Genomic DNA, 26,548 nt, shown 5'->3' with positions numbered 1-26,548 from the left:
AAGAGGCATCCAGTTGGTCTTGGGACCAGGGATGGAGTTATGAAACAGTAACATGTCTGGCAGCCCAACCCAGAAGACAATGCTCGCATGAGGTCGCTGGTCCTGCAGGACTGCACAAGAAGGGTACCATGGCAGCCATGATCCTCCGAAAACCTGAAGAACACGTTTCTGTAAGAAGGCAATGGAAGAAATCTTCCACAAGCTTCCATGATCGCTCCCACCAGCCTCCTCTACCCCATGGGTGCCCCTATACTCTGTCACTTTTCCTCACTACAGATTCACCCAGTCTAAGGCCACCCATTCCAGTGGCACCCAGGGTCCTCCCACCTCTGACCCAGGCAACGATGTCATTTTAATGTCACCTTTAATTATTCTGCACCATCAATTTTCCCTGTTCTGTTAAATCATGTTGATTAGTCCATTGCAAAACTGTTTCCGACCCACTTCAAAAAATAGGAAGAATAAGAAAAAGCACACAAATCCAATGAAACGAATAAAAACTCCTGGATTCTATTTTCAGCTCCGGATCATCTTTTCTCCTCTTTATAATCACACTCCTCAAAAGTTTTGTTATTCCAGCTGTCTTCAGTTGTTCTCCTTTTATTCTCTCTTGAATTACTTTAAATAACATCTTTTTCCGTCACCGCTCCAACCCAAATGCCTCCTCCCCGAACCACCATTGACTTCTGGGTTGCTAATGTTAGCAGTCAATTCTCTCTCTCTCTCTTTATTTATTTTTGCGTATTTTCTTATTGGAGTTCAATTTGCCAACATATAGCATAAAACCCAGTGCTCATCCCATCAAGTGACCCCCTCAGTGCCCATCATCCAGTCACCCCCACCCCACGCCCACCTCCCTTTCCACTACCCCTTGTTCGTTTCCCAGAGTTGGAAGTCTCTCATGTTCTGTCTCCTTTTCTGATATTTCCCACTCATTTTTTTCCTTTCCCCTCTATTCCCTTTCACTATTTTTTATATTCCTTGAATGAATGAGACCATATAATGTTTGTCCTTCTCCGACTGACTTACTTCACTCAGCATAATACCCTCCAGTTCCATCCACGTTGAAGCAAATGGTGGGTATTCGTCTCTTCTGATGGCTGAGTAATATTCCATTATATACATAGACCACAGCTTCTTTATCCATTCATCTTTCGGGGGACACCGAGGCTCCTTCCACAGTTTGGCTATTGTGGACATTGCTGCTAGAAACATTGGGGCGCAGGTGTCCCGGCGTCTCCCTGCATCTGTATCTTTGGGGTAAATCCCCAGCAGTGAAATTGCTGCGTCGTAGGGCAGGTCTATTTTTAACTCTTTGAGGAACCTCCACACAGTTTTCCAGAGTGGCTGCACCGCTTCACATTCCCACCAACAGTGTAAGAGGGTTCCCCTTTCTCCACATCCTCTCCAACATTTGTTGTTTCCTGCTTGTTAATTTTCCCCATTCTCACTGGTGTGAGGTGGTATCTCATTATGGTTTTGATTTGTATTTCCCTGATGGCCAGTAATGTGGATTATTTTCTCATGTGCTTGTTGGCCATGAGTATATCTTCTTTGGTAAAATTTCTGTTCATGTCTTTTGCCCATTTCACGATTGGTTTGTTTGATTCTTTGCTGTTTATTTTAACAAATTCTTTATAGATCTTGGATACTAGCCCTTTATCTGATACGTCATTTGCAAATATCTTCTCCCATTCTGTAGGTTGTCTTTTAGTTTTGTTGGCTGTTTCTTTTACTGTGAAGAAGCCTTTTTTTTAAGGGGATATATTTTTTAAAATTTTTATTTATTTATGATAGTCACACACAGAGAGAGGGAGAGAGAGAGAGAGAGAGAGAGAGAGGCAGAGACATAGGCAGAGGGAGAAGCAGGCTCCATGCACCTGGAGCCCAATGTGGGATTCGAACCCGGGTCTCCAGGATCGCACCCTGGGCCAAAGGCAGGCGCTAAACCACTGTGCCACCCAGGGTTCCTGTGAAGAAGCTTTTTATCTTGATTAAGTCCCAATAGTTTATTTTTGCTTTTTTTCTCCTTGCCTTCACAGATGTATCTTGTAAGAAGTTGCTGTGGCCAAGTTCAAAAACTGTGTTGCCTGTGTTCTCCTCTAGGATTTTGATGGATTCTCGTCTCACATTTAGATCTTCCATCCATTTTGAGTTTATCTTTGTGTATGGTGTAAGAGAATGGTCTAGTTTCATTCTTCTGCACGTGGCTGTCCAATTTTCCCAGCACCATTTGTGGAAGAAACTGAAGAAGTCAAACTCTTTCTCTTTGCAGATGACATAATACTGTACATAGAAAACCCAAAAGACTCCACCCCAAGATTGCTAGAACTCATACAGCAATTTGGCAGTGTGGCAGGATACAAAATCAATGCCCAGAAATCAGTGGCATTTCTATACACTAACAATGAGACTGAAGAAAGAGAAATTAAGGAGTCAATCCCATTTACAATTGCACCCAAAAGCATAAGATACCTAGGAATAAACCTAACCAAAGTAGTAAAGGATCTATATCCTAAAAACTATAGAACGCTTCTGAAAGAAACTGAGGAAGAAACAAAGAGATGGAAAAATATTCCATGCTCATGGATTGGAAGAATTAATATTGTGAAAATGTCAATGCTACCCAGCGCAATTTACACATTTAATGCAATCCCTATCAAAATACCATGGATTTTCTTCAGAGAGTTGGAACAAATCATCTTAAGATTTGTGTGGAATCAGAAAAGACCCCGAATGGCCAGGGAAATATTGAAAAAGAAAACCATATCTGGGGGCATCAAAATGCCAGATTTCACGTTGTACTACAAAGCTGTGGTCATCAAGACAGTGTGGTACTGGCACAAAAACAGACACATAGATCAATGGAACAGAATAGAGAATCCAGAAGTGGACCCTCAACTCTATAGTCAACTAATACTTGACAAAGCAGGAAAGAATATCTACTGAAAAAAGGACAGTCTCTTCAATAAATGGTGTCAATTCTCATTCCATATCTTCCTTGACTTACCAGCAGGCTTGACAAGTCGATCAATCAAGCGCTTTCTTCGCTTGGTTCTTTGAACATCACACCCTTCTGTGTTCCTTCTTACTTCACTGGTCATTCCATCTCAGGCTTTCTTGCTGGTTCCCTCACACCACCTCCATTTCTTAAAGTTTGGGTGCCAAGGCTCAGTCCTTGGATAACATTCTTTTTTCTTAATCCATTCCGTGATAATCTCATCAAGTCTGTTTCCTAACTACCCTCAAATTTATACTTCCCAGTCTTGAAATCTCCCAGAATCCAAGCTCCTTTATCTAACTGCACACTCAACATTTGTTCTTAAATGTTTAGCAGGAACCTGTTTAACAGGGACCTTCAAATGTGGACACATCCAAGTCTCAGCTTCTGATCTTTCACCCAAATCTGCCTCTCTGCTCTGGGATCCCTGCTCAGTGGGGAGCCAGCTTCTCCCTCTCCTCTCTGCTTGTGAGCTTTCTCTCTATCTCTCTCACTACTTCTGTTTCTCTCAAATAAACATATTTTTTAAAGTATCCAAATTGGAATACTTTTTCGGGAAGAGAAGTATTGCAAAAACGAGTGACTGGCCTTTAACTGATCTGTAGCAGATGTAAGCTCATATTGTCTGTGGTATCTCAGGTGTACAGTCATCTTCTTCCTGACTTTTCCTTGAGCCTTCGAGATATACTATTGCTTCTGGAGCTTTTCACCTGTTGTTCATTTCTGTATTCTCAGCACCTAGATTAGTATGTAGCATAGTAGATGCTAAATAAATATTTGTGGATGGATAGAATAAATTAACTTTTTAAAGTATAGTATCTTAATTAATTTATTGACTTTTTCTTACTGATAGCCTTTGAAAATAAGTAAATAAATAAATATGGTTGGATGGATGGATAGATAGAATGGATGTGCATATTTTCTTTCTTCTCTCACTTTCTCCTTCCCTTTGCTTCCATGCATTCATTCATCCATTTTTCTTTCCTTTTCTCTGTGCTACATTGACACAATTTATTCACACTTGTATCTTATTAAACGCATTTCTTTTTTGTTGGGGGGTGAGAGGGATAAAAGGTAGTCACTAACTAGGAGAGGATCCAAGAAAAGGACATGGGTGGATAGGGAGAGGTATTTTATTTTATTTTATTATTTTATTTATTTTATTTTATTTTATTTTATTTTATTTTATTTATTTTATTTATTTTTAAAGATTTTATTTATTTATTCATAGAGATTCAAAGAGAGAGAGAGGCAGAGACACAGGCAGAGGGAGAAGCAGGCTCCATGCAGGGAGCCCAACATGAGACTCGATCCAGGGTCTCCAGGATCACGCTGCAGGTGGCGCTAAACCGCTGCACCACAGGGGCTGTCCAGGGAGAGGTATTTTAGACTTCACTTAACTCACTTCCTACCAAAAATAAGGACTGCATCTATCCAACCAACTATTTCTAAAATTTAAACTCAATGATTTCAACATAAGAATAAACAAATTTTCTCAACTGAGAGTGAGATCATGAAGGGTAGTACTATGTAATAGCTGGGCTTTTATAAAGTCAGAGATTACTTTTCATCAAAGCATAAATAATAATTTGTAATCTGAAATGTTATGAGAAAGAGAGAGGTTGTAAAATGCTCCTAATTCCTGACATCTGAAAGTATTCTTTCTTATCTATAGTCATTCTATGTTTTAAAGATTTCTAATCTATATAAAACCTTTCATGATTGAGAGTAAGAAAATCAAACTAATTATTAATACCTACATTCCAAAAGAGGAACAGAGAAAGCCACACAAGTGGGTATGAAACTCCTCCCTGCTCTGTTAGAAGTGTTCACTAAAAAATAGAAGTTTTTAGAAAAAAATACACTCCAAAATCAGCAAAACATAAGCAGCAGATGGATAAAAAGTGCTGAATCACTGTTTCTCCACCCAGGCTCAGCAATGTGTAAAGTCTAATTTCTCTAGGTTCCAATTGTTCAAATGAAGACATTGCACTAAATTATCTTTGAATCTCTCCTAGCACTTTAAAGAACTAAAGTTACCTGATTCCTTATCTTGCACCTGTCTGAACACAACGGTGGTTGAAACACCGTGGAAGTTTGACAAAGATGGTGTATGCATTCTGTTTCTAGTTTTCTCTGACCTCACTGGCTATACCTTCCCAGTCTCTTTCTTGACTCCTCTACTGCTCAGCGTCTAAGCACTGGAGTGGTTCTTTCCTATTTCTGCTTACTAGTCAGTGGTCTCATCCAGACACTCCAAAATTTATATCTCCAGTCCAGAATTCTCCCCTGATCTCCAGATTCATAACAATAATCATTTTATTTGACAACTGTACTTGGATGTCCTCTCAATTTTTTTATGACCAGAGAAAAATCTGTGATTCTCACCCTACCCTCAATTTACTCCTCTTCTAGTTTTTCTAGTCTTCGGTCTTGGTGAATTGCACCACCATCCACCCTACTTGCTCAAGAGCAAAGCCTAGGAGTCATCCTTATTTTACCCCACAAGAAAGCTCTGTGGACACAACCTCCAAAATAACTCCTGCAGTCTGTCCATTTTTCTCTTCCATTATTACTACTCAAGTCAAAGTTGCCATCATTTCCCATGGAACTTATTGAATTAGAATGTTATTTTTTAAGATTTATTTATTTATTTATTTATTTATTTATTTATTTATTTAAGAGAGAGAGAGCAGGGGGATGGATAGAGGGAGAGAGAGAATCTCAAGCCGACTCCATACTGAGTGTACAGCCAAACACGGGGCTTGATCCCATAACCCTGAGATCACGACCTGAGCCAAAGTCAAGAATTAGCTGTCCAACTGACTGAGCCACCCAGGTGCCCCTAGAATGCAATTTTTAAACTTAGGACACAGGGTCCCTTAATCAGTCTCCCTGTCTTCATTGGTGACCCAACAATCCTTCCTCTATTAAGCAACCAGAGATATTATTTTAAATGTGTAGTTTTAATTCTCTACATGCCTTCTTATTGCACTCAACATAAAACCTCAGCTCCATCTTCTTAAAAATCCTATACGATCTGGCCTCTGCTTAGTCTCTCCACTTAGCATGCCCTTTCCCAAACTTTTCATGGCAGATCTTTTCTTGTTATTCATATTTCGCATCATTGCTTCCTCAGAGAAAGGTTTGGCTGCATACATAATCTGTCCCACCCTGGCCTGTTTTAATATGCTATACAGCACTTCTTACCATCTCCCCCTTCAGTATATCACAAGCTCCTTGTGAATAGAAACTAAAAAGTAGCCCTTTGAATTCATTACTACAAGTAGTCTGGCATCTGGACAATTCTGAGAAGGTCCTCAGTATGTATTTGTTAAATGAATGAATGAATGGATATTCTACTACCATTGAGCTATTTTGTCATATGCCCAACACTTTTCACCCTTATTTCTTTCCTTTTTTTTTCTTTTTTAATGGCTGATTATCTGATGTAAACTTACCAAATTCTCTTAAAGTTGGCCTAGAGTTTTAAGTGGATTCACCAGGACCAGAAGTCATGACTGGTTGCTGGTTGAAGCCACACTCGCATGTAAACCAATAAGTTCTTATAAAATGACATGTCTTAGTGCAAAATTGATTGACATTTGTATTGACTGCCAAAGGGAACTTGTCATCACATCCCACCATGGTACCATGAAACTGCTGGCAACCTAAAATTCTTAGTAGGATGACTGGCTCAATGCCCTGCAAATAGCACCACTGTTGGTAGACATCTTCTCGTGGATGTTTATTGATGACATAATAGTTGAAAATCCTTGGCAATTGTTTTGAGGGCTCTCTCTCCTTGCACATGCCATCTTGGATTAATTTATATTATAGTGGATTCACTGGTAGCCTGGTTTCTTCCCACAGATGTAGAGCCTGCCCTGCATGATGGCAAGTAGAGCCACTGCAAAGAGGCTTTTCTCACAGAGAAACTGAACTCAAGGTTAGCCCAATCAGTTTATTTGTTTGTTTAGATAAGGAGGGGGGAGGACAAAGAGAGGGAGAGAAAGAATCTTAAGCAGGCTCTATGCCCATCAGGTAGCTCCATGCAGGGCTTGATCTCACAACCCTGAGTCATGACCTGATCTGAAATCAAGAGTCCAGATCTTAGCCAACTGAGCCACCCAGGTACCCCAGCCCAACGAGTTTTGGTTCCAGTTTTAACAACATCATTCTGATTCAAACAAGCCCTAATAATCTGTGTGCCAAAGTTGTATATTTCTCTAAAGTAGAATTAATATGACTGCTATATATACCAAATGAATGCTGTAGGGAAACATAAAGTGATGAGAATGAAAGTTTTATGAAATAAAAAATAACTACAATCAGTTATTACTAAAGTGAAATGTTATTTTACTTCTCCAAAAGGTAAAACTTGCAATACTATTTTCAGCTGTGAGATCTGTGGTTGCAGTTCAATGCAATGAATATCTATCAAGCATCTACAGCAAGTAAGGTCTTGTGTGTTATGGAAAATTGGAAGAGCTGAAAAATCACAATAATGTGATTAGTAGAATAGAAAATAGACTTCAAGACAAATAGATAAAAAGTGAGTTATTTAGTTTTCAAGGGGGGGGAGCAAAAAGGCTGAGTTCAAGTACATTGTATACAGATTGTCTTGTTTTCAGAGAGGAATAATATAGAGGCAATATTTCGTCTGACATTTAGTTGACAAAAAGGAAAACCTTACTGATTCTAAGAAATAATTTCTATGGAAACTTGCCTTCTCTTCTTGAAAAGTGTAAAGGGCCTTACTAAAATGGTTAATAGTCCCGTCTGTTAACAGGGACCCATGGAGGGTCAAAAATCTCATGATAAATTCGGGAACTATCATGGCTTTTACTCCTACTCCTACTCCTACTCCTACCCTACTCCTACTCCTACGGAGTATGAGTATAGTTGTAGCAGCTCATGACTTTAACTCATTCTCCTGATCATATATCAACCATAATGTCAAATAAAAATAACGGTAAAGCTTGCAATAGGCTCACTGAATGCTACTTTGATAAGACCTACCTCTGAACTTCCAGGGAGACTTAAAAAACAAAACAAAACAGAACAAAAAAAAAAAAAAAAAGAGTTTGAGAAAGGAGTTAGGACCCAAGAAATACACACAGCCTCCCGTGCTTATAAACCTGGTGAAATGAGAGTCATGGGGAAAGGAAGCATAATTTTGAAGCAATTCCAGTTACCTGGAAACAAGTTTTGAACTGATTTTTATATTTACAGAGGACAAAATCAGACATATCAGTTGGAATGGATAGGCAGGCAATTTTTTCCTAATAGATCACACGAGGGAGGAAGCTGGTGATCTCCACATTCCTGGCATTGACGTATAGAGTGCCGGGGAAGAAGAGCAGATTGCCTGCAGTGAATGCAATTGAACTTGTGGTTCTCAGTGGGAGAGTGTTTGTAAATTTGCAGGAATGTTTTTAATAGTCTCAAGGAAGGCTGTTAACCTGACTTCTGTGGACAGGAAGCAGAAGTGCTAGACGTCCTGAAATGATCAAGAAAGCTCCAAACAGAAAAACTGTCCCATGTCCCACATCCCATATACTTTCATGATGTCACACCAGTATAGCTCCACTATAAATATAACTGCAACTACTTTACCACATAATAATATTGAAACACTTTTTCAAGTTAGGTAAAATAGTTTGGAAGAAAGTTGTCACAAAGAAGAATTAAGGTGTTATTTACAAGTTACTCAATAATTTACTTTTTCTGCCCATAGAGTCTATTTAATACACTATGTATTTCCAACTACCTATCTAATTTTAGAGGGTTCCAGTGCAAGAATTTAATTTTTGACATGGCAAATACGAGACACACACACAAAAATATTTAAGACTTAGTGTCTTATGCACTGAATTATAGAGAAAAGCAACTATTGGGGAAACTGAGGAAAGACTGTGTTTTGTTTTGTTTGGGATTTTCTAAGAGTTTTCTAAAGGTATGTCACTACCAGCAATGTCACTCGGGGTGTTTAAACTGCTAATAAAATGCCCTGTTTTAGTCTTTTTTCCTTATTTTCTTTTTTAAAAGATTTTATTTATTTATTTTATTTGAGAGAGAGAGAGAGAGAGAAAGAGAGAGAGAGAGAAGGTGCATGTGCATGAGGTAGAAATGCAGAGGGAGAGGGAGAAAATATGAACCAGACTCTGTGCTGAGTGCACCTCGGGCTCCGAGGTGGAGTTCAATCTTGGTGGAGTTCGATCTTACAAGCCTGAAACCATGACCTGACCCGAAACCAAGAGTCAGATGTTTAACTGACTGAGCCACCCAGATGCCCCCACCCTGGCTCAGTCTTTACTTATGGCTACACATCAGAATACACATAATAACAGTGACAATTTGACACTCTTATGAATAGACTTAGATACAGAGTCTAAATTAGCAGACGTCTGAAACAGTGATGTCAAGAAGTGGCATTAAGTGTTTTGAAAATATTTTTATTGCTCTTCTCTATACTTTTCATCTTCAAAATATACAAAAGAGATCTCTGCTGTGAAAATGACACACTGGAGTGCATTCCTTTGTAGCTTGCCCTTCTCACACTGATACTACCCCACAACTGTTTGCCAATCTATCCTCTTTAGCCTACTGCTAATTACGGAATATTATCTCTGTGTTCCCTTTATGTCTCAGAAACTAAATGGATACCTTACTACATGGAAGACTGTTGAATCTAGAAATGTTAAATAGTGTCACTTCCTAGTTGTATTTCATAATAAAAATAATTATTTTGACACCACACAATAATTTCTAGCTCATTTGCAAGAATATTATATTTTCCTCATTTTCCCTCCACCTATTATTTTTTCCCTCCACAGCCTATTATTTTTCTTGGAGTGTTCTCTTTACTTTAATTAAGGTTATTTTCCTCTTTCTCCCATAATATGCAAATACATCCCATGTCTTATTATTATAATGTTAGGTTTCATTCAAGGGTCCACCTGTACTTACGCTTGCTCAGTTATTTTATTCATGCCTTCATTTACTTTTATATTTGTATGGAAGAACTGCCTATTCCTTTACTTTTTGTAAACTCTAACTTGTTCATTTTAATTATTTGTTGTAAGGAGGCAATTTCATTACGACTTGCAGAAGAACTGGATCTGAAAAAACACGTAAGGGATCAGTATGATTTTATTTTTTTAAAGATTTTATTTATTTATTCATGAAAGATATGCAGAGAGAGGCAGAAACAGAGGCATAGGGAGAAGTAGGCTCCTTGGGGAAGCCCAATGCAGGACTCCATCCCAGGACCCTGGGATCACACCCTGAGCCGAAGGCAGATGCTCAACTACTGAGCCAACCAGGCATCCCCATATTATTGTCTTTTTTTTTCCCCGATATGATTGTCTTATAATTTTTTTTCTTTCATCTTGGTCTTATATCAGAGTTAAGACATTATCTCAACTTAGAAAACCAATATTTGGGTTATTTTATGCTCAAGTTTTAATTTGAGGTATTAAAGAGGGCAGCACATAATGCTTCTATGAAAAGGGAATGGTGTCTGACAGGGTTGAGAACATTGCACTAGATAACGTCTCAATGTCTTGTCTTCTCTAAATTCCTCAGACTCCTTTGTTTCTCTAATCTCACTGAGGATGGTAAATGATCCTGTCTCCCAACATAGTCAAAATTCCATTCACAGAAACTTATATTAAGTTGAACCCAACTCTTTTAGCAGTGTACATGTTTATTTGGCACTTAGAAAGAGAATCATTTTTCTCTATTACTATTTCATTGAATTGAGAAGACCATGACAAATCAAGAGATGCAAACATTAGTTCTCTGGACATGACTATTGTCACACACACACACTGCCATGTGCATTCTTCTTACCTAGCTTGACGAGGCGGAGCATGGAGGTATTGCTTCCTCGTTCCGTGCAAGCAGTTACGGAGAGGTTGTAGATATCTCCTGGAGGCAGGCTGAGAATTGCAGTCATGACATTGCGTGTGACCTGCAAGATCCATCAAAATCAAGAGTGCAAACTTCTAATGAACTTGAACTAGAATACCACTACAAACAACTACAGGTTTGTAGCAGGCGTTCACCCTCTGTTCTGTGCAATCAATCTACAGTTGATTACAACCTTACAGATACTTTATTTCCTTCGAAATTTATATAAATTCCTCAACTGAGCTAAACACAAGGTAGCTCTAAACATGAATAATACATATCAGAACATTTTTGTAATGAATTCTCTACTTGGAATATGTATTACTCTTATATTTTTCTTATATTCAAGTTTTAGAAGAGGCAATTTCCTAGGTTGCTATTGATGTGTACATTACTCAGCCCTAGCTGGGAAGCTCAGAAGAGCCATCTGGCTATAGTCTACTAAAGACTAAATTTCCCAGTCTCCCTTATAGCTAGAGGGGACCATCTGACCCAGCTCTGACCAATTGATTGGGAGTGGAAGTCACAAGGGCATCTTATAATTCTGTCCACACTCTGTAAGTGGACATCTTCTCCTTTCCTCTCCCCACAGGCTAGAATATGGACATACTGACTGAAGGTTCACCTATGCAAATGAAGACTATACAGTGGTAGATGAAGCAACAAAATAGAATCTGAACCCCTGGATGATTGACCTTTACAGCAGAGATACCTGTGTCAGCATGAGATTAACAAATTTCTATTTGCTATGAGCCCAATCTTTGGTGTTTCCTTTTTTTTTTTTTTTTTAAGTAATTTAGTCTGTTCCCTAACTAATGCAAAGTCAAAGAGTTTAATAGAGCAGAAGAAAAGAAATCAATATTCCCAATGTACCCAGATATTTAGGCATTGGTGATATATAGAGAAAATATCAAAACATTAATTGTGGTTTTCTTGACAATGTTTTACATCCTGAAGAAAAAGCTCAAATCATAACTTCAAATATAAATGAATTTACTGGTTATAACTATTATAGTTCACTATTAAAGATTAAAAGGTAAACTCTATTAAAGGAAGAATTCAATTTTTCTTCACTGTCCTCTCACCGGAGCCTAAAACAGTGCCAACCGACATTAGATTTTTGTTTAATGTTTCAATGAATGTTTGTTTAATGGTTTTCAATAGTTTATGTAAATGAGTGTTCAGATGCCCAATACTGGGATTCAAAGAAACATACGCTCTTTTTAATTTTCTTCTTTCCTTCTGCAACAACCATCCAGTGTAGCATTCTAGAATGGGAGAGGTCAGTTGTGTCATCACCGTATGTCCAACTGATATATAACAGACTGTTGAAATACTCCACAGATGTGATTTCTGGAGCAACTGGGGCTACACAGAAAGAAAGAGGTGGACTTTAGTTTAAGAGACTAATAATAATTAACGTACCTCTCATCAGAGCATCCAATCTCATGCAGAGTTAATTTAGAGAATTAAAATTCACACTGTATGATGGTCCTGGAGATCCCTGGACCTCTGTAGTACAGTGAAGATTGGTGGTAAAGGCAGACACTTGTTTCCTGGGACCCCACCTTGTATGGCTCAGACACAAGGCAGCCAGACCCATCTCTACCTGAGGATATTGGGTCTGAGGATATTGGGTCTTTTATACCAATTTCACAGGTACAAGATTCCCGAAATGTTCACTTCTTTGAATATGCTTGTTGCATTGATAATATAAAGCATGGCTGAACTTATTTTCCAAGCAGTACTGGAAAATTTGGGGTCCTGTAAAAGTAAATTTTTTATTGTGATGCAGCAAAGGTGTTTATGGAAATAAAGGACAGTAGGGTCAACAATTAGAGGGACGGAAAATAATTATTGTTTCTATAAAATAACAAGACAATGTCATTGATCGTGTCTAACCAGTGCTTTGCAAAAGATGGGCTCTTAATAAATGTTGCTGAAGCAAGTAGTAAGGGAACACAGGAAGGGCTCTTTGTTAAATTCTAAGACTGAGTTTATTAATTTTTAAAATATTCTTACACATTTAAATTTAAATTATTTCTAGTGGAAAGGAGAATTCATTACAAGCTTTATAATACATGAGCTCTGAAAGCATATTTAATTATTTTTTAAACTAACCAATAATTCTGAAGATTTTAGGAAACACATACACAAGGAAATTTAAAGTCCATGTGTATGTTACTTTGAAGACAAGCTGGTGATCCATTCTGAGAGACAGCACAAAACCAGTTGAAATATTTGGAGGAGAATTTCTATAAACCATGAAGATTCATTTTCCCAATAAGCTACTGGTACTCATAACAAGCAATCATAACTATACTTTCAAGAACAATTATTCTCTGAAGAGATTTGTAATATATACAGTAAAAAACATTTCTGTTTTGGGGCACCTGGGTGCCTCAGTTGGTTAAGGGTCTGCCTTCAGCTCAGGTCATGATCCCAGGGTCCTGGAATCAAGTCCCACATCAGGCTCCCTACTTAGTGGGGAATCTGCTTCTCCCTCTTCCTTTACCTTCCCCCTTGCTTGTGCTCACTCTCTCTCTCTCTCTCTCTCTCTCTGTCTCTCAAATAAAATCTTTTAAAAAATGTATTTCATGTGAAATTATAATAGTATTTATATATATGGTTGACAATAAAACCTTGAAATACCAGCAATGTATCTAGCAAGTAACACAAATCCACATCATATTTCAGAATTATCTAATAAAGAGAATAATACCTTTGGCTTCTTTTATATTTCTGTGTACTTCTTTATATGTATGTATCTATTCTTATAATTCTTCAAAGGATATTTTCTTATGTTTTAATTCAGTAAGGACAAGAAATGTATTTAAAATTGCAGGGGTGTATTTTTATTTAAAACCCAGAAGTGTACAGCTCCTTCCCTCACATGTATTTTATACTCCGTATTGCTGCTTTAAAATCCAGCATGTTGCTGAAAGGCCACAAGATGTCACTATTTGTTTATTAAACATTATTTGGTATACTAGCATAATGACTATGCATTTGACTTGCAGACAAAGTTGCCTAACAAAGACGGTGGACTAGAGATCCTAATAAATCACAATTACTCAGACTTTTTTTCCCTATATTCTTTTATTTCACACAATTTGGCATTAGGCTCACAGCTAAAAGCAGAGGTAAGAGAAGCATGATATCCTTGTTTGCTTTAAACTTGAAATGAGGAAAGAAAAACAAAACAAGGCAAGGCTAAAATTTCAACTGGTTTTTAAAAATAAGTATAAAAATAAAAGTCAGCTACCATATATATTTTAATAATGATTAATGTTACATAATTTAATTTTCATACTACCTGTGAAATAGTATTGTACTCTTTTTATAGATGTGAGACTTGAGACTGTGTTAATATGCTTAGCTGAGACAGTGAACTGCTAGTGTTGACACAACTTAGTTGATTATCCCAGGCAAAGATAAGGAATTCCCAAAGATCAATTTATTGGAGACAATAGATTGCTCACCTAGGCAAGTAGCTCACTTATTAACCTTATGACTATTCAGATTTGCCAGGCCCACCACCCCTCTTGCCACATCCCAGTCAGTTTCCAGCTTTGAAAGGCACACCCAAGCCACTTGAGTCCAGAACTCCAAATCCTGTTAATTTTTCATTTCTGATGTTCCCCTCAGAGACACTGCAAAGAGCCTATTGAGGCAGTTTTCTGCCTTATTGCAATGAGTTCTATTACACTTGCTTTTGCTCTGTTAGCCTGTTGTTAGGTAGCATTTTGAATTCTGCCAATGAGAAAAAAGAAGTCCAGGATCATTTGAGATGATTTGCTTAAAGCTCGACAGCTAGAATTTTGCAGAGCCAGGTCTGCTCAATGAAGTGTTCAGATGCAAAGTCTGGGCTTTTCCAAGACATCTGCTCTGTCTGAGAAGAAAGAGTGTTCTCAGAGAAACAATGTCAATAAAGTTAAGCTGTATGAATTATTTACTCCATAAAATTTAATTAAAATTAAACACACAATTATTAACACAGTCAAGAAGCTAATACAGTACTAATGACATAATTGGTATTTTCTACCTTTTTGGTACTTTTTTCACTTTTTTATTCTAGTATTATTGTTAACATCTGGAACACAGAGACCTCTAGACATGGTCTTGTAAAGGAAGGAGATGAACTACATACATCGGTAGTGTAAGAATTCACATGATGAATTTTTTTTTAAAGATTTTATTTTTAAGTATTCTCTACACCCACTGTAGTGCTTGAGCTCACAACCCCAAGATCAAGAGTTGCATGCTCTACTAACTGAGCCAGCCAGGCACCTCCACATGATTAATTTCTTTTCTTTTACTTTCTTTCCTTTTTCTTTCTTTCTTTCTTCAAAGCTTGATAGAGTAAAACTAGATGACCCGGGAAGAAAATATTTTGTTAACATTATTTTGCTAACATTTCTTCTCTCAGCATAACACTAAGTATAGCCTTGCAGTCCAACCAAAAGTTCCAGAAAAATTTTCATTCAAATAAGGTTCAAAAGGGTTAGTGTTTCTCTGATGAATTTCCCCTTTTCATTGTCATCTCTGACCACCTCTGCTATCTCTGCTGTATGATAATTAACTAACTGTTGTTTAAGTACTTAAACTTTGTGCCAATATTTCAATGTATTTTTTTAGGGGGAGAGGGCCAGAGGAAGAGGGAGAGAAAGACTCTTAAGCAGGCTCCATGCCCAGAGTGGAGCCCAACTCCGGGCTCTATCTCGCAAGCCTGAGATCATGACCTGAACCAAAATCAAGAATGGGATGCTGCGGCACCTGGGTGGCTCAGAGGATGAATGTCTGCCTTTGGCTCAGGTCATGATGCTGGGGTCCTGAGACAGAGTTCTGCATCAGGCTCCCCGCAGGGAACCTGCTTCTCCCTCTACCTATGCCTCTGCTTTTTCTCTGTGTCTCTCATTAATAAATAAATAAAATCTTAAAACAAACAAACAAACAAACAGTGGGTTGCCTAACCAACTGAGCCACTCAGGTGTCCCCTAAGTAATGTATTTAAATGGAAAAAAATAACAGAAACTATCACCATACCCATTTTACACTTAAAAAAATTGAGGCTCTGAAAAGTTAACATGCACAGGTTACACAGTGTAGGTGGCAGATCCGTGATTCAAACCCACCTGTCTCCAAAGCCTATTTTAACTCCCACAATGGACAACACTGCCATCAGCCTGTGACTTTAAAAATGGTTTAATTAATAAGGAGATGGAGGCACTCTAGCAAATATAATCATCGAATGGGTATAATCAATTCATCTCAGTGTGAAGCTGAAAGCTCTGTCAGCTACAACTCTGTTCTAATCAATTCCAAACGGGAGCACACAATAAAGGACAATAACTCAGGATTAAAAACATATTTTAATTTTTAAAGACTATCATTTAAACAAATAATGAGTTTTCAGAATCAAGCATACTGCCATCCATGAAACTGATGCTCCGTCAGTACTGGGTGAACAACTAGCACTTTCTGGAGATGTATCTCTTTAGAAACTCCTCAAAATAGTGTTCTCTCCCCATGGAGGCAGTTCCCGCACACCACTCACCTGTTATGAAGCTGATGGTGGAGCTGTCACAACAGCTCAATTCCGGGTCTCCCCATGTTACCATGGTAACTCGGAAGTTGTAGTACCACGCTGGCAACAGATTGGCTATCCTCTGAAAAGATCAAGGAGACAAAAGACTAAGGGGAGGAAAATCATATTTTTGGAATAGAGTTATTTTTATTAGGTCATGAAAATAATAAGTATTTTTTATTTATGTTTCTGTGCCTTTTTCTCTTTCCCAATTTTTTTTTCATTAAAAATTCTTTCTGGACTGAGGTAAGGTGTAAATAGAATGATATACAAACATAATTTTTAAAAAGTGGTTCACAGGTACAGAGTCAAATATTTCCAATACTGGTTTCGTTTGCAGTTTCCTAAGCTGTATTACACAGTGAAACAGTACTTATTTGTCAGTGATTGTACGTATGCATCCCCCTATTTCTAAGAAAACCGATCTCTCCCAACTCTATTCTCCCAGTTTGGACCCTAAGCATGCGTCCTTGTTAGGTGGCAAAGATCAGAGTCGTCTGCTGGGTATAGGGCAGCTGTGTACTTCATGTGTGACCTGTAGGAAACTGCACTTTAGAAGCCAGTCCCAGAAAAAGCAATCTTTGACTTGCTCTCCTGAAGAGGAGCCTGTCACGGCCTGACTTTAGAGGTATTTAACAGATGCGTGGATGTTAAGAATACTCATCATTAGCGTTAAACAGTGTCAACTAATTATTGAATGACTAAAGGAAATTTTTTGTGTTTTCCTCCTCAGGAAGCAGAGAGAAACAATGAGCATTTGATAGCTCTCCTAAAATGTGGCTGTGTGCAATTAGGGGTGAAAACATGTTTCACATATTTTTTTTCTCTCTCTCTCTCAACCTCTCTCAAAAACAAAATGAGTCCAGAAAACAAAAATGACTAAAAAACAAAGAAACAAACAAACAAACAAACAAACAAAAACACCAAACTCTTGAAAGTGGCAAGCCACTCGTGTATTTACAGGTAAATTTTTCTGATACGGAAAGTTTCATCTGTTCGCACAGGGAAGTGTGACAGCTTCTTACCACTGAGGCAGTCAAGGAGACAGTTGCTGCGATTTCATAGTACGTTGTCCACTCTGATGTCATGGTAGCAGGGTTGAAATAAAACATTTCAACTACATATTTTCTGAACACTCCTAAGTAAGGTCTGCTCCAGCTGAGAACCACTGCCGTAGGACCCAAGGGATAGAGCATTAAATCCTTTATCCCCGTTGGAACTTAAGAAGAAGTGGGGCGGGATGAAAAAAGAGAGAGCCAAGAAGGAATATTTAATATCTTAGCAATGGTTTCAAACTTAATAACTAGTGTTTTTGCTCTTCTGATATGATCATTGAATAAATCATATTTTTCCTGAGTCATTGATGCTAATGATATTCCCCAGGTATACAACTATAGTCATTTATTACTCTGAATGTAGAATATTGGGTGAGTATGGGTCCCCCCCCATTTATGATGATGATGATTTGGGCGTAGGCATTGCACCCCCACGCCAGAAAACAAACAAACAAACAAACAACAACAACAAAAAACCCAGTACTCTGATAGTTATTCTTGAGGCTGGCAACTTACCAATAGCAAATGTCACAGGATCTGAAGGTGGTCCAATCAAAGGGCCTTTTCTTAGGTACATCACGACCTGGTACTGGGCACCGGGAACCAGATTTTCAATAATAGATTTGCTTGAGTTCACCTTTAAACCAAACATCCGATAAGATTTATATAGAGCTGGGCTTTCATAACGTGACACAAAGGCTGATATCATATTCAGGGACTCTTTGTGGATGCCTTTGAAATCCAGAAGCCTTTGCTTGTTCTGGGGAAGGTCAGATTTCAAAATTAGGATGATTTATAGTTTATGTGAACACTGAGGGGAACCCAGAACATTCAAATTCTATGGCTGGATTTAATAAGCCCCGCGAACTGCTTTATACCCATCAATGTCAATTTCAACTATGTACACTAGAGACACATCAGCCTCTAACCATAATCAAATCAGCAATACCATAAGGGGAGTCTGACATCCTAAACTGTGGTGTCAGCTAAAAAACATACAAAGATCAGTGCAGGAATGTCTTTAGTCTCTCGTCACTTAGAAGCATATAATATCTAATTATAGAGATGGAAATGACCTCAGAGATTATCTGCTCCAAATCTCTCATTTAATAGATCAAGAAAGTAAAGCCAGGAAATGGCCAAGGTCACATATTTAGATTCAGCGCCGGGACTGGAAGCCTAGTATTGTGACCTCTAACGCCTGTTCCGGGCAAGTCAGGGGACTCAGCACGGAGGTACATTGATAAGTGCTTCTCAAGGCTATTGTGACCCTATAAAATAATGTTGAAGAAAATATTTCTCCTTTAGATGAGCTCTCTTTTGCTGTTCTTTTAAAGAAAAAAAAAAACCTTTTTTTGGTAACAAATACAATATAGAGAAAGACAGAACAGATAGATGAATGAAATGTACTTACTAAAGTTTAAAATGTTGGTGTGCACTAGGATTGATACTTCAGCTTACAGGTCAAGAAGTGTGTGACTTTGACCTTTAGTACCTCTAATATTTAAGAAAGTCTTGCTTAGTAGGAAGAACACAGGCTCTCTCTCTATTCAGACTGCCTGAAATCAAATCCTGCCTCTACTCTTTTGTAAGCATGAAAGTTTATTTATAATTTATTTACAATTCTTACCTTGGTTTCCTGATTGATAAACTATAGATAATACTATGATATATACCTCCCAGAGGATGCTTAAACTAGGAGTACCAATAGAGGTAACTCATTGCTCAGCAATTTTTTTTGGCTTCTAGGGTACATAACATAAAATTTGCTGTGGAAAGGAGCATAAATCAATGAAGAACAGTATCGTTGACAGCTTACCTATGCTATAAGGTTTTTTTTTTTTAATTCAGCTTCATGATGATTTTAAGAATAAACAGAATTGATATGATATGAATTTTAAAACCTTCTGATACTGGAAACTGATTCTACACAATAAAAATTGTATAATTTGAATTGGTAGAACTTGCTCTAAAAGTTAAGTAAGGAGACAAGCATATCATAATTTCTTTTCCAATAACTTAAGCAAAATAAAATTAAGTTGAATGAATACATTAGCATTTCCCTCCTTTCTTTCCTATTTATACTCCTATAAGAATTTTTTACCCATGTTTTCAAATGTGAATTCTGCTGGAAGTCATCTAGGCAGAGTTAGCCAACTAGATATCTGATAGAGCTTTTCTCAAAGAGACAAACCATAAACAAGACGTGTATGTTGCACAAAACTAAGTAATGCTGTCTTACTTCTTTAAAATAAATTTTTAAATGATAAAACTAGTAATGTTCATTGTGGAAATTATTTGCACAGTAGAAGAGCAAATGAAGTAAACTGGCAATTTTTCGGTCTTCCTCCCCTCATTTCCAACATTTTGGTAGGCAATCTTCAGACCCTTCTCAATACATATATACATAAATAACACTATATTGACCCATATAGGTGTTAATTATTAACTTGCTCCAAACTTTTCTTTAAAACTTAACAGCATATCATAGACATCTAGGCAGGCATACCTCTCAATGCTAACATAGCTCATTAATCACTCATTTAGAATGTTTAGCATAGCAGGACAAAAAAAAAGTGTAGACTGCTTCAGGGTGGTAAAGTTTCTTTGGTTTGATAATATTTTAAGCAAGTGGTTGATTCTGATTATTCAAATGACTACATGATATTGTAGCCACTTAAATATACCATCATGTTTAATACCCTGAGGATATCATGCTAGTGAAATCAGTTGGAGAAAGACAAATATTGTATGATTTCACTGTGTGGAAACAAAAAGAGCAAATCAAATGAGCAAACAAAACAAAATAAAACTCTTAGGTACAGTGAACAGAATGGTGGTTGCCAGAGGGGAGGGGAGTGGGAGGTGGATGATAAGGGTCAAGAGGTACAAAGTTACACTTATAAAATAAATAAGTCATAGCAATGTAACCTACGGTATGGTGACTGCAGTCAGTAATATTGAGTTGCATATTTGAAAATTGCTAAGAGAATAAATCTTAAAAATTCTCATCATTAGAAAAAAAATTTGTAACATTGTACAGTGATGGATGGCAACTAGGTTTATTGTGATGATCATTTCCCAGTGCATGCAACTATTGAATCATTTTGTTATACACCTGAAACTAATATAATGTTATACATCAATTACACCTTGATACATAAAACATGCCATCTTAATAAATTCATCCTAGGGACATTATACTTCTTTTTAAGATGATTTTATTAATTTATTTGAGAGAGAAAGAGAGAGAGCATGAGGGGGGAGAGGGGCAGAGGGAGAGGGACAAGCAGACTCCCCACTGAATACAGAGCGATTGTCTTGACCTAGGGCTTGAGGAGGAGCTAAAGGTGGGGCTCCTAGCAGGCTCCATAGAGTATTCAACCCCAGGACCTTGAGATTAAGACCTCAGCTGAAGTCAGATGCTGACTAAGGCCACCCAGCACCCCTATTTTTTTTTTCATAAAGAAGCAACTATGTGTATGTACATCACACTATTTTTAAAAATTACCTTGGTAACAAATAATAAACCCTAATTCCTTCCTGCCATCTTGTTTTTGAATATTTACTGAACCACCAGTCTGTATCTGAGCTTCCATCCCTCCATACCCTAGTATTTATCCTGGATCACCTTTGGGTAGGTAGACTGAAGGCAGGCAGGAGAAATGCCCCTGAATTCTCCCTCCTAAATAACACATATTTTATTCTCCAGAGGAGAATCATTCCACACCTTCTCCCCCAATTTTCATCCCTCCTTTGTATTCCACTGTTTCCTCTCTCTCATTCCCAACTGGCTCCATCGCCATTCCAGAGAATTTAGTTCAACCCAACACCCCTCTGATGAGGCACCAGTCCTGTTCCTCCCCAGCTAAAGAAATAGTAGGAAAGATGTCTTAGAGAGCATAGGAAATACATGACAGACTTAAATAACTGGGTATGTACATTGTCAGAAAACACTTGGGGACCAAGGCAGATCACATGTGAAAATAAATATACATTCATATATGATGTTTTTTAATCCTGAAATTTATGATTGTGTGTGAGACTTTGGAGAAAGTACTGAAAGCACATTTACTTTGAAGAATTGACCGCATCCTCTATGTATATAACACTTATAGAGCACAGACTTTATGTTCAACATATATTTATTAATGAAGAGCACTGAAATGGTTGTTAGGAGGCATACATCACAAAACGCCTTTTTCTATGAACATTGGCATGCAAACTCATACCCAAAACAACAACCAGATGTGAAGAGCATATACATGATGAGGAAAAATTCAAATTAATGGGTACAATGTACCTACTTGGAAGGTCAGACTCGAAGCTTCACAAACTTAAGGTTCAAGTCAAATCTGTTTTATTTCTAGGATCTTATGCAGGACCCACCTAGCACATAGAAATCAGTGGTGGTGTAAGGAAGAGTAGAAGCACTAGCAGGGAGTCTCATGGATGATGTATCTAATGTATAAAGCAACGATCCTGTGTTATAGTCACTGGTAGAAGCAAAGTAGGGCAAGTGAAAGTATAAAATAGTAAAACATTATATTATCCGTTAATACTATAGTATCCCCTTATCTGCAAGGGATATGTTGTTCTGAGACTCCCCCCAATGGATGTCTGAAACCATGGGTAGTACTGAACCCTATACGTATTATGCTCTTTCCTATACATACACATATACTTGCTGTAAAGTTTAATTTATAAATTAGGCCTAGTAAGAGATTAACAATAACCAATAATAAAAAGGATTACAACCATATGCTATCATAAAAGTTATGTAAATGTAGTCTCTCTCTCTCAAAATATCTCATTGTACTGTATTCACCTTTCTTATGATGTTGTGAGATGATAAAATGTCTACATGATGAGATGAATTGGGGTGAATGAAATAGACTTTGTGACCCCTTGCTAGGCTACTATTGACCTTCTGACTATATGTTGGTGGAGGATCGTCTGTTTCTGGCCCACAGGTGAGCATGGGACACTGTATCCATGGAAAGTGAAATCATGAATAAGGGGGTGAATACTACTGCATGTGTCTGGCTTTAGAATCACTCTTAATTTTGAGCTGCATTTTGAATTTTAATGTAATCACAGTACCATTGAATACAGAATTAAAGAAATACTATTATTTTTTCCTTTTGGATAAAGTTGCTTTGAGAAATAAGCCCAAATCAGACCAAATACTGGGATAATATTTTCTGGGCTCTTTTGATTAATGGCCACATGACTGCAGGCCAGTTTTTGAGACTTTTTTTCTAATTAATTAATTAATTAATTTGAGAGAGAGAGAGCGCAAGCCAGGCGGAGGGGCAGAGGGAGAGGATCTCAAGCTGACTCCATGCTGAGCCCGATGAGGGGTTCGTTTTCATGACCTTAAAATAATGACCTGAGCTGAAACCAAGAGTCAGACACTTAACCAACTGTGCCACCCAGTCACTCGTTTTTGAGATTTTCTGAATGGATGTTTCCTCATCTAAAAATGTATGTGTGTGTGTGTGTGTGTGTGTGTGTGTGTGTGTGGTAGTAGTAGTAGTAGTAGGGCAATGGATAGTGTTGGTGTAATAACACAATCTTCAAAACGTTCTTGTAACTGAGATAACACCTCACACTGGGTTCTAGATCCCACCCTCCATTTTAAATATTGGCTTCTTTGCCTATAATCCTGAACAGTTTCATGTTTGCATCTCAAGAAGGCATTGTCAAAGTGCACTGAGACTGGTCTTTCCTGTCTCATTTATAATTTACAATCTCTATCAATACCGTTAGCCTCTGGCTTCTGTGCAAAAGATATGTAATTTGTGCATTAGATGAGGGGCGAAGAAATGTACTTTGGAGCGGTCAAGTTCTGTGTCATGTTCTATAAGAGAAACCCATTTTTCTACCAATGTGACAGGTCAGCCATCTTTCCTCTCCTCAGGAAAGGAATCTACTAAGCTGCATAGTGAGTCGTGATTACAAGTTAATCGGTTTAGCATATTTACTCCTTAATTTAATTCAAGTCAAGGGGTAGCTTCATCTTCAAGAAAGGGCTTATCTCAACACTCCTAAGCCCTTCTAGCACTCCAAAGGCCATGACTCCTGAGTTCATCTTATCAACTCAAAGTTCCTCATTCTTTGAGTTTCACTAACTGCCTAACTTTCCTGGGATAAATGGAAACGTTCCAAAAAGCTTTCATGTGCCAAACGTTTTTGAGTATTATATTTCCAGTACATGACACACGAGTTGATAATTTCTTTTTTTTTTTTTTTTTTGCCTTTAGGGAAGTAAATATTGTATCCTTAAGACACCGGGAATCAGTGAATTTGATCTTAGGAAAAAAATAAAACAAGGTTTTAGGAAAGTAGGGCTGAGCTCCAGGCTCCCCGTGGATACTCGGGGTGATGGGAAGCAAGGTCTGCCCCGGGGGCATGTGGCAGGGTTTCTGCTCAGGACTGGCGGCTGGGCATGGAAACTCATCCTAGTAGCCATTCCTAGAACTGCTGACTTGCACCCCGTTTTCCCTTGCCCCTCAGGCTCCCTCATGCTCACCTAACTCCTATTTATCCTTCAAAGCTCCTCTCAGCTGTGATTAGTGAAAAGGGAGTTTCTTACCTTAGTACTTTTAATTTTTGAATTATTTTTTCAGTGCACATGAATGACCCTATTTATAATTCAAGTAACAAGAAAAAGGATGGAAAAGAATAAAACCAACCAACCAGCCAACAAAACTTCCCCCAGAACCTTCTGCTTGGTTGTCTCCTACCCTGGGAAAAGTTTTCCTGGCCAGTTTCCAAATCTTCTTGCCCCAATTCCATATTTACTCCTCCCCAGCTCTTTCTTTCCATGAACTCCTAGAGCCTCTCAATCATTTCCTTTTAGCCTAGGCCTTATTTTATGCTCAGCAGTGACTGTATGATCCCTCACGCATTGTTCTCACTAGGTTACAAACTCTGCAAGAGGCAGACACAGAAATCACCTAGATCAAAAAAAAAAAAAAAAAAGGAAAGAAAGAAAAAAAAAATCACCTAGATCCCCAACATCTATCTGAGTACCTGGCACATTGTAGGTGTCTTGAACGAGGCGTGAAAATAAAAGGAAGCGGGTAGTCCTTAGAGGGAGAGGGAAGAGGACTGCAACCGGAGCACCATGCACACTCATTTCCCACTCACAAAGCACGCAGGGAGACCCCGGCACCCCCTCTTGCCATGGTCTCCTGGGCTGCAGGGGTGAGCACGCCCCTCGGCCTGTTTTGCTTTTTGTTTTTATTTTTTTTCCCCTGCGCCTTTACCTGAGTGCAGTACTGCTTTTCTAGCCTCTGGCTCTCCTTCTGTTTCTGGCAGGTGAGTGACACCACAGACACGATGGTGCCGTTGTAGTTCTCTTGGGAAGACGTCCAGGACATCAAAGCGGTGGTTGAGCTTAAAACGTGGACGCTCACATGCTGGGGCTTCTCGGTCAGCTCTTCGATCCACTCTCCCAAAGGGCCTGGGCATTTCAAATAAGAGCACAAGGTTTCGTGCTGAGCTGATGGAGATCACAGAGTCTAGTTTCAAAACTCAGGTTGTTTTCCTTTTTGCCCTTACACAGATCAAAGCAAGACTGGCAGCTGGGCCGGGATGGCTCTCTGGCCACTGCCAGCTGGCCTCACCCTTGGATCTAATGCCAGTGGTGGCAGCAGCAACAGGAACATTCTATGGACAGACAGACAGACAGACAGACAGAAGCTCCACTTGAGCTGTCCTGTGCCTTGGAGGTTAGCCTGGTAAATTCTCCACCAGAGAAAATTTACTTCTCTTTTCAAGAAGCGTGGGTGTGGAAGGGGGGGCATTGCATCAGTGTTTATAATTCCTTTGCCGTTAGGATCTTCCATCTCTAGAAATAATTACTTTGAGATTCAAATTAGCCTCTACTGCCTTCGTGTGAAAAGATTTTAAATTTGGTAACAGCAGGATCAAAGAGGTGGGGTGCGATCATATTAGCGAAGAAATAGGCAGCAGGCCGACTCAATTACAGAAGCTGCCTGAGATCCGGGTGATAATTTGAGGGTCGTGGTGGGTTCCTCATTATAAAGTGTCTCCACAGAAGTGCCCACTGTTAGCTTTGTTCTCTTAAGTTGCTCAAGTGGTTATTAGCCCAGTGCCTGACACATAGGAAGGATCGAGAAGGGGTGAGGTGGTTATTATCTACAGAAGTTCCTTGTTGAAATGCACATGTGCAACCTTCCTTTATTTACTGAGGATATGCTTCTCAGTGTCTTAAGAGGGAGCTGTATTCCTGGGCTGGAACCCCAGGAGGGGAGAAAGAGCAAGTGTTTCTGCTGGGGACAGCCATCTCAGGCTCACAGCAAATGGGGCCAGGGAGATCATGACAATAAAAAAACGATAATAATAATGATGGCAAAGAGACAGAGCATTCAGCATGTCGTAGGCTTTGTTTTAGGCTTACCTATGTTTCCATACTTAATCCTTTAACTTTCATAACAGACCCATGAGATAAGTATGAGTATTAATCCCAGTTTCAGATGAGGGCGCTGGGGCAGAGATAGGGTAAGTAGAGCTGGGATTCACCCACAGGAAGGCTGGTTCCAGAATCCATGCTCTCAACCCCTGCATGAAACCTCTGGGGACACTAGGAACCTGGGAAAAATTCTGGTTTGGAGACAGGAAAGGTGACCAAAACTCGACTTTGCTCATTATTAGTGATGTAACCTTGGGGAAATGATTTAACTTCTTTGACTCTGCCAATGTATCGGCCAGATGGATTAAATCATAGAATGTTAGAATTGAACACCTGAGATATCCAATACTTCATTTAACTGATGAGAACACTGAGGCCCAGAGATGTGTATGACCTGTCCAATGTCACAGAGCTAGTAAGTGCTTGGGGCCCAACCCAGACTTCTGGTCTCCTGGATCAAAGTTTTGTGACAATTTATCAGGATGCCATCTATCACTGGCATCAAATGAGATCACATGTGTTAGAGAATTATGTAAATTTGAGGT

General features: G+C 38.6%; 1 protein-coding gene across 3 annotated transcripts in view; it reads right to left on the bottom strand.

Moving 5' to 3' along the window:
• PTPRO (protein tyrosine phosphatase receptor type O) overlaps nucleotides 1-26,548 on the bottom strand; it is a 241,447-nt gene that overhangs the window by 57,061 nt on the left and 157,838 nt on the right. For all 3 annotated transcript variants that reach the window (XM_038576903.1, XM_038576902.1, XM_038576904.1), the window contains exons 7-12: nucleotides 24,835-25,031; nucleotides 18,077-18,197; nucleotides 17,531-17,724; nucleotides 16,476-16,587; nucleotides 12,135-12,286; nucleotides 10,859-10,979 (exon numbers count right to left, since the gene is read on the bottom strand). In XM_038576903.1, coding sequence (XP_038432831.1) covers nucleotides 10,859-10,979; nucleotides 12,135-12,286; nucleotides 16,476-16,587; nucleotides 17,531-17,724; nucleotides 18,077-18,197; nucleotides 24,835-25,031 — 897 coding nt within the window. The remainder of the gene's footprint in view (nucleotides 1-10,858; nucleotides 10,980-12,134; nucleotides 12,287-16,475; nucleotides 16,588-17,530; nucleotides 17,725-18,076; nucleotides 18,198-24,834; nucleotides 25,032-26,548) is intronic.

The sequence above is a fragment of the Canis lupus genome, chromosome 27 (genome assembly GCF_011100685.1).
Source record: "Canis lupus familiaris isolate Mischka breed German Shepherd chromosome 27, alternate assembly UU_Cfam_GSD_1.0, whole genome shotgun sequence".
NCBI classification, from domain to species: Eukaryota; Metazoa; Chordata; class Mammalia; order Carnivora; family Canidae; genus Canis; species Canis lupus.
Note: the sequence above shows the minus strand (reverse complement) of the source record. Positions and strands in the feature narration are given on the sequence as shown.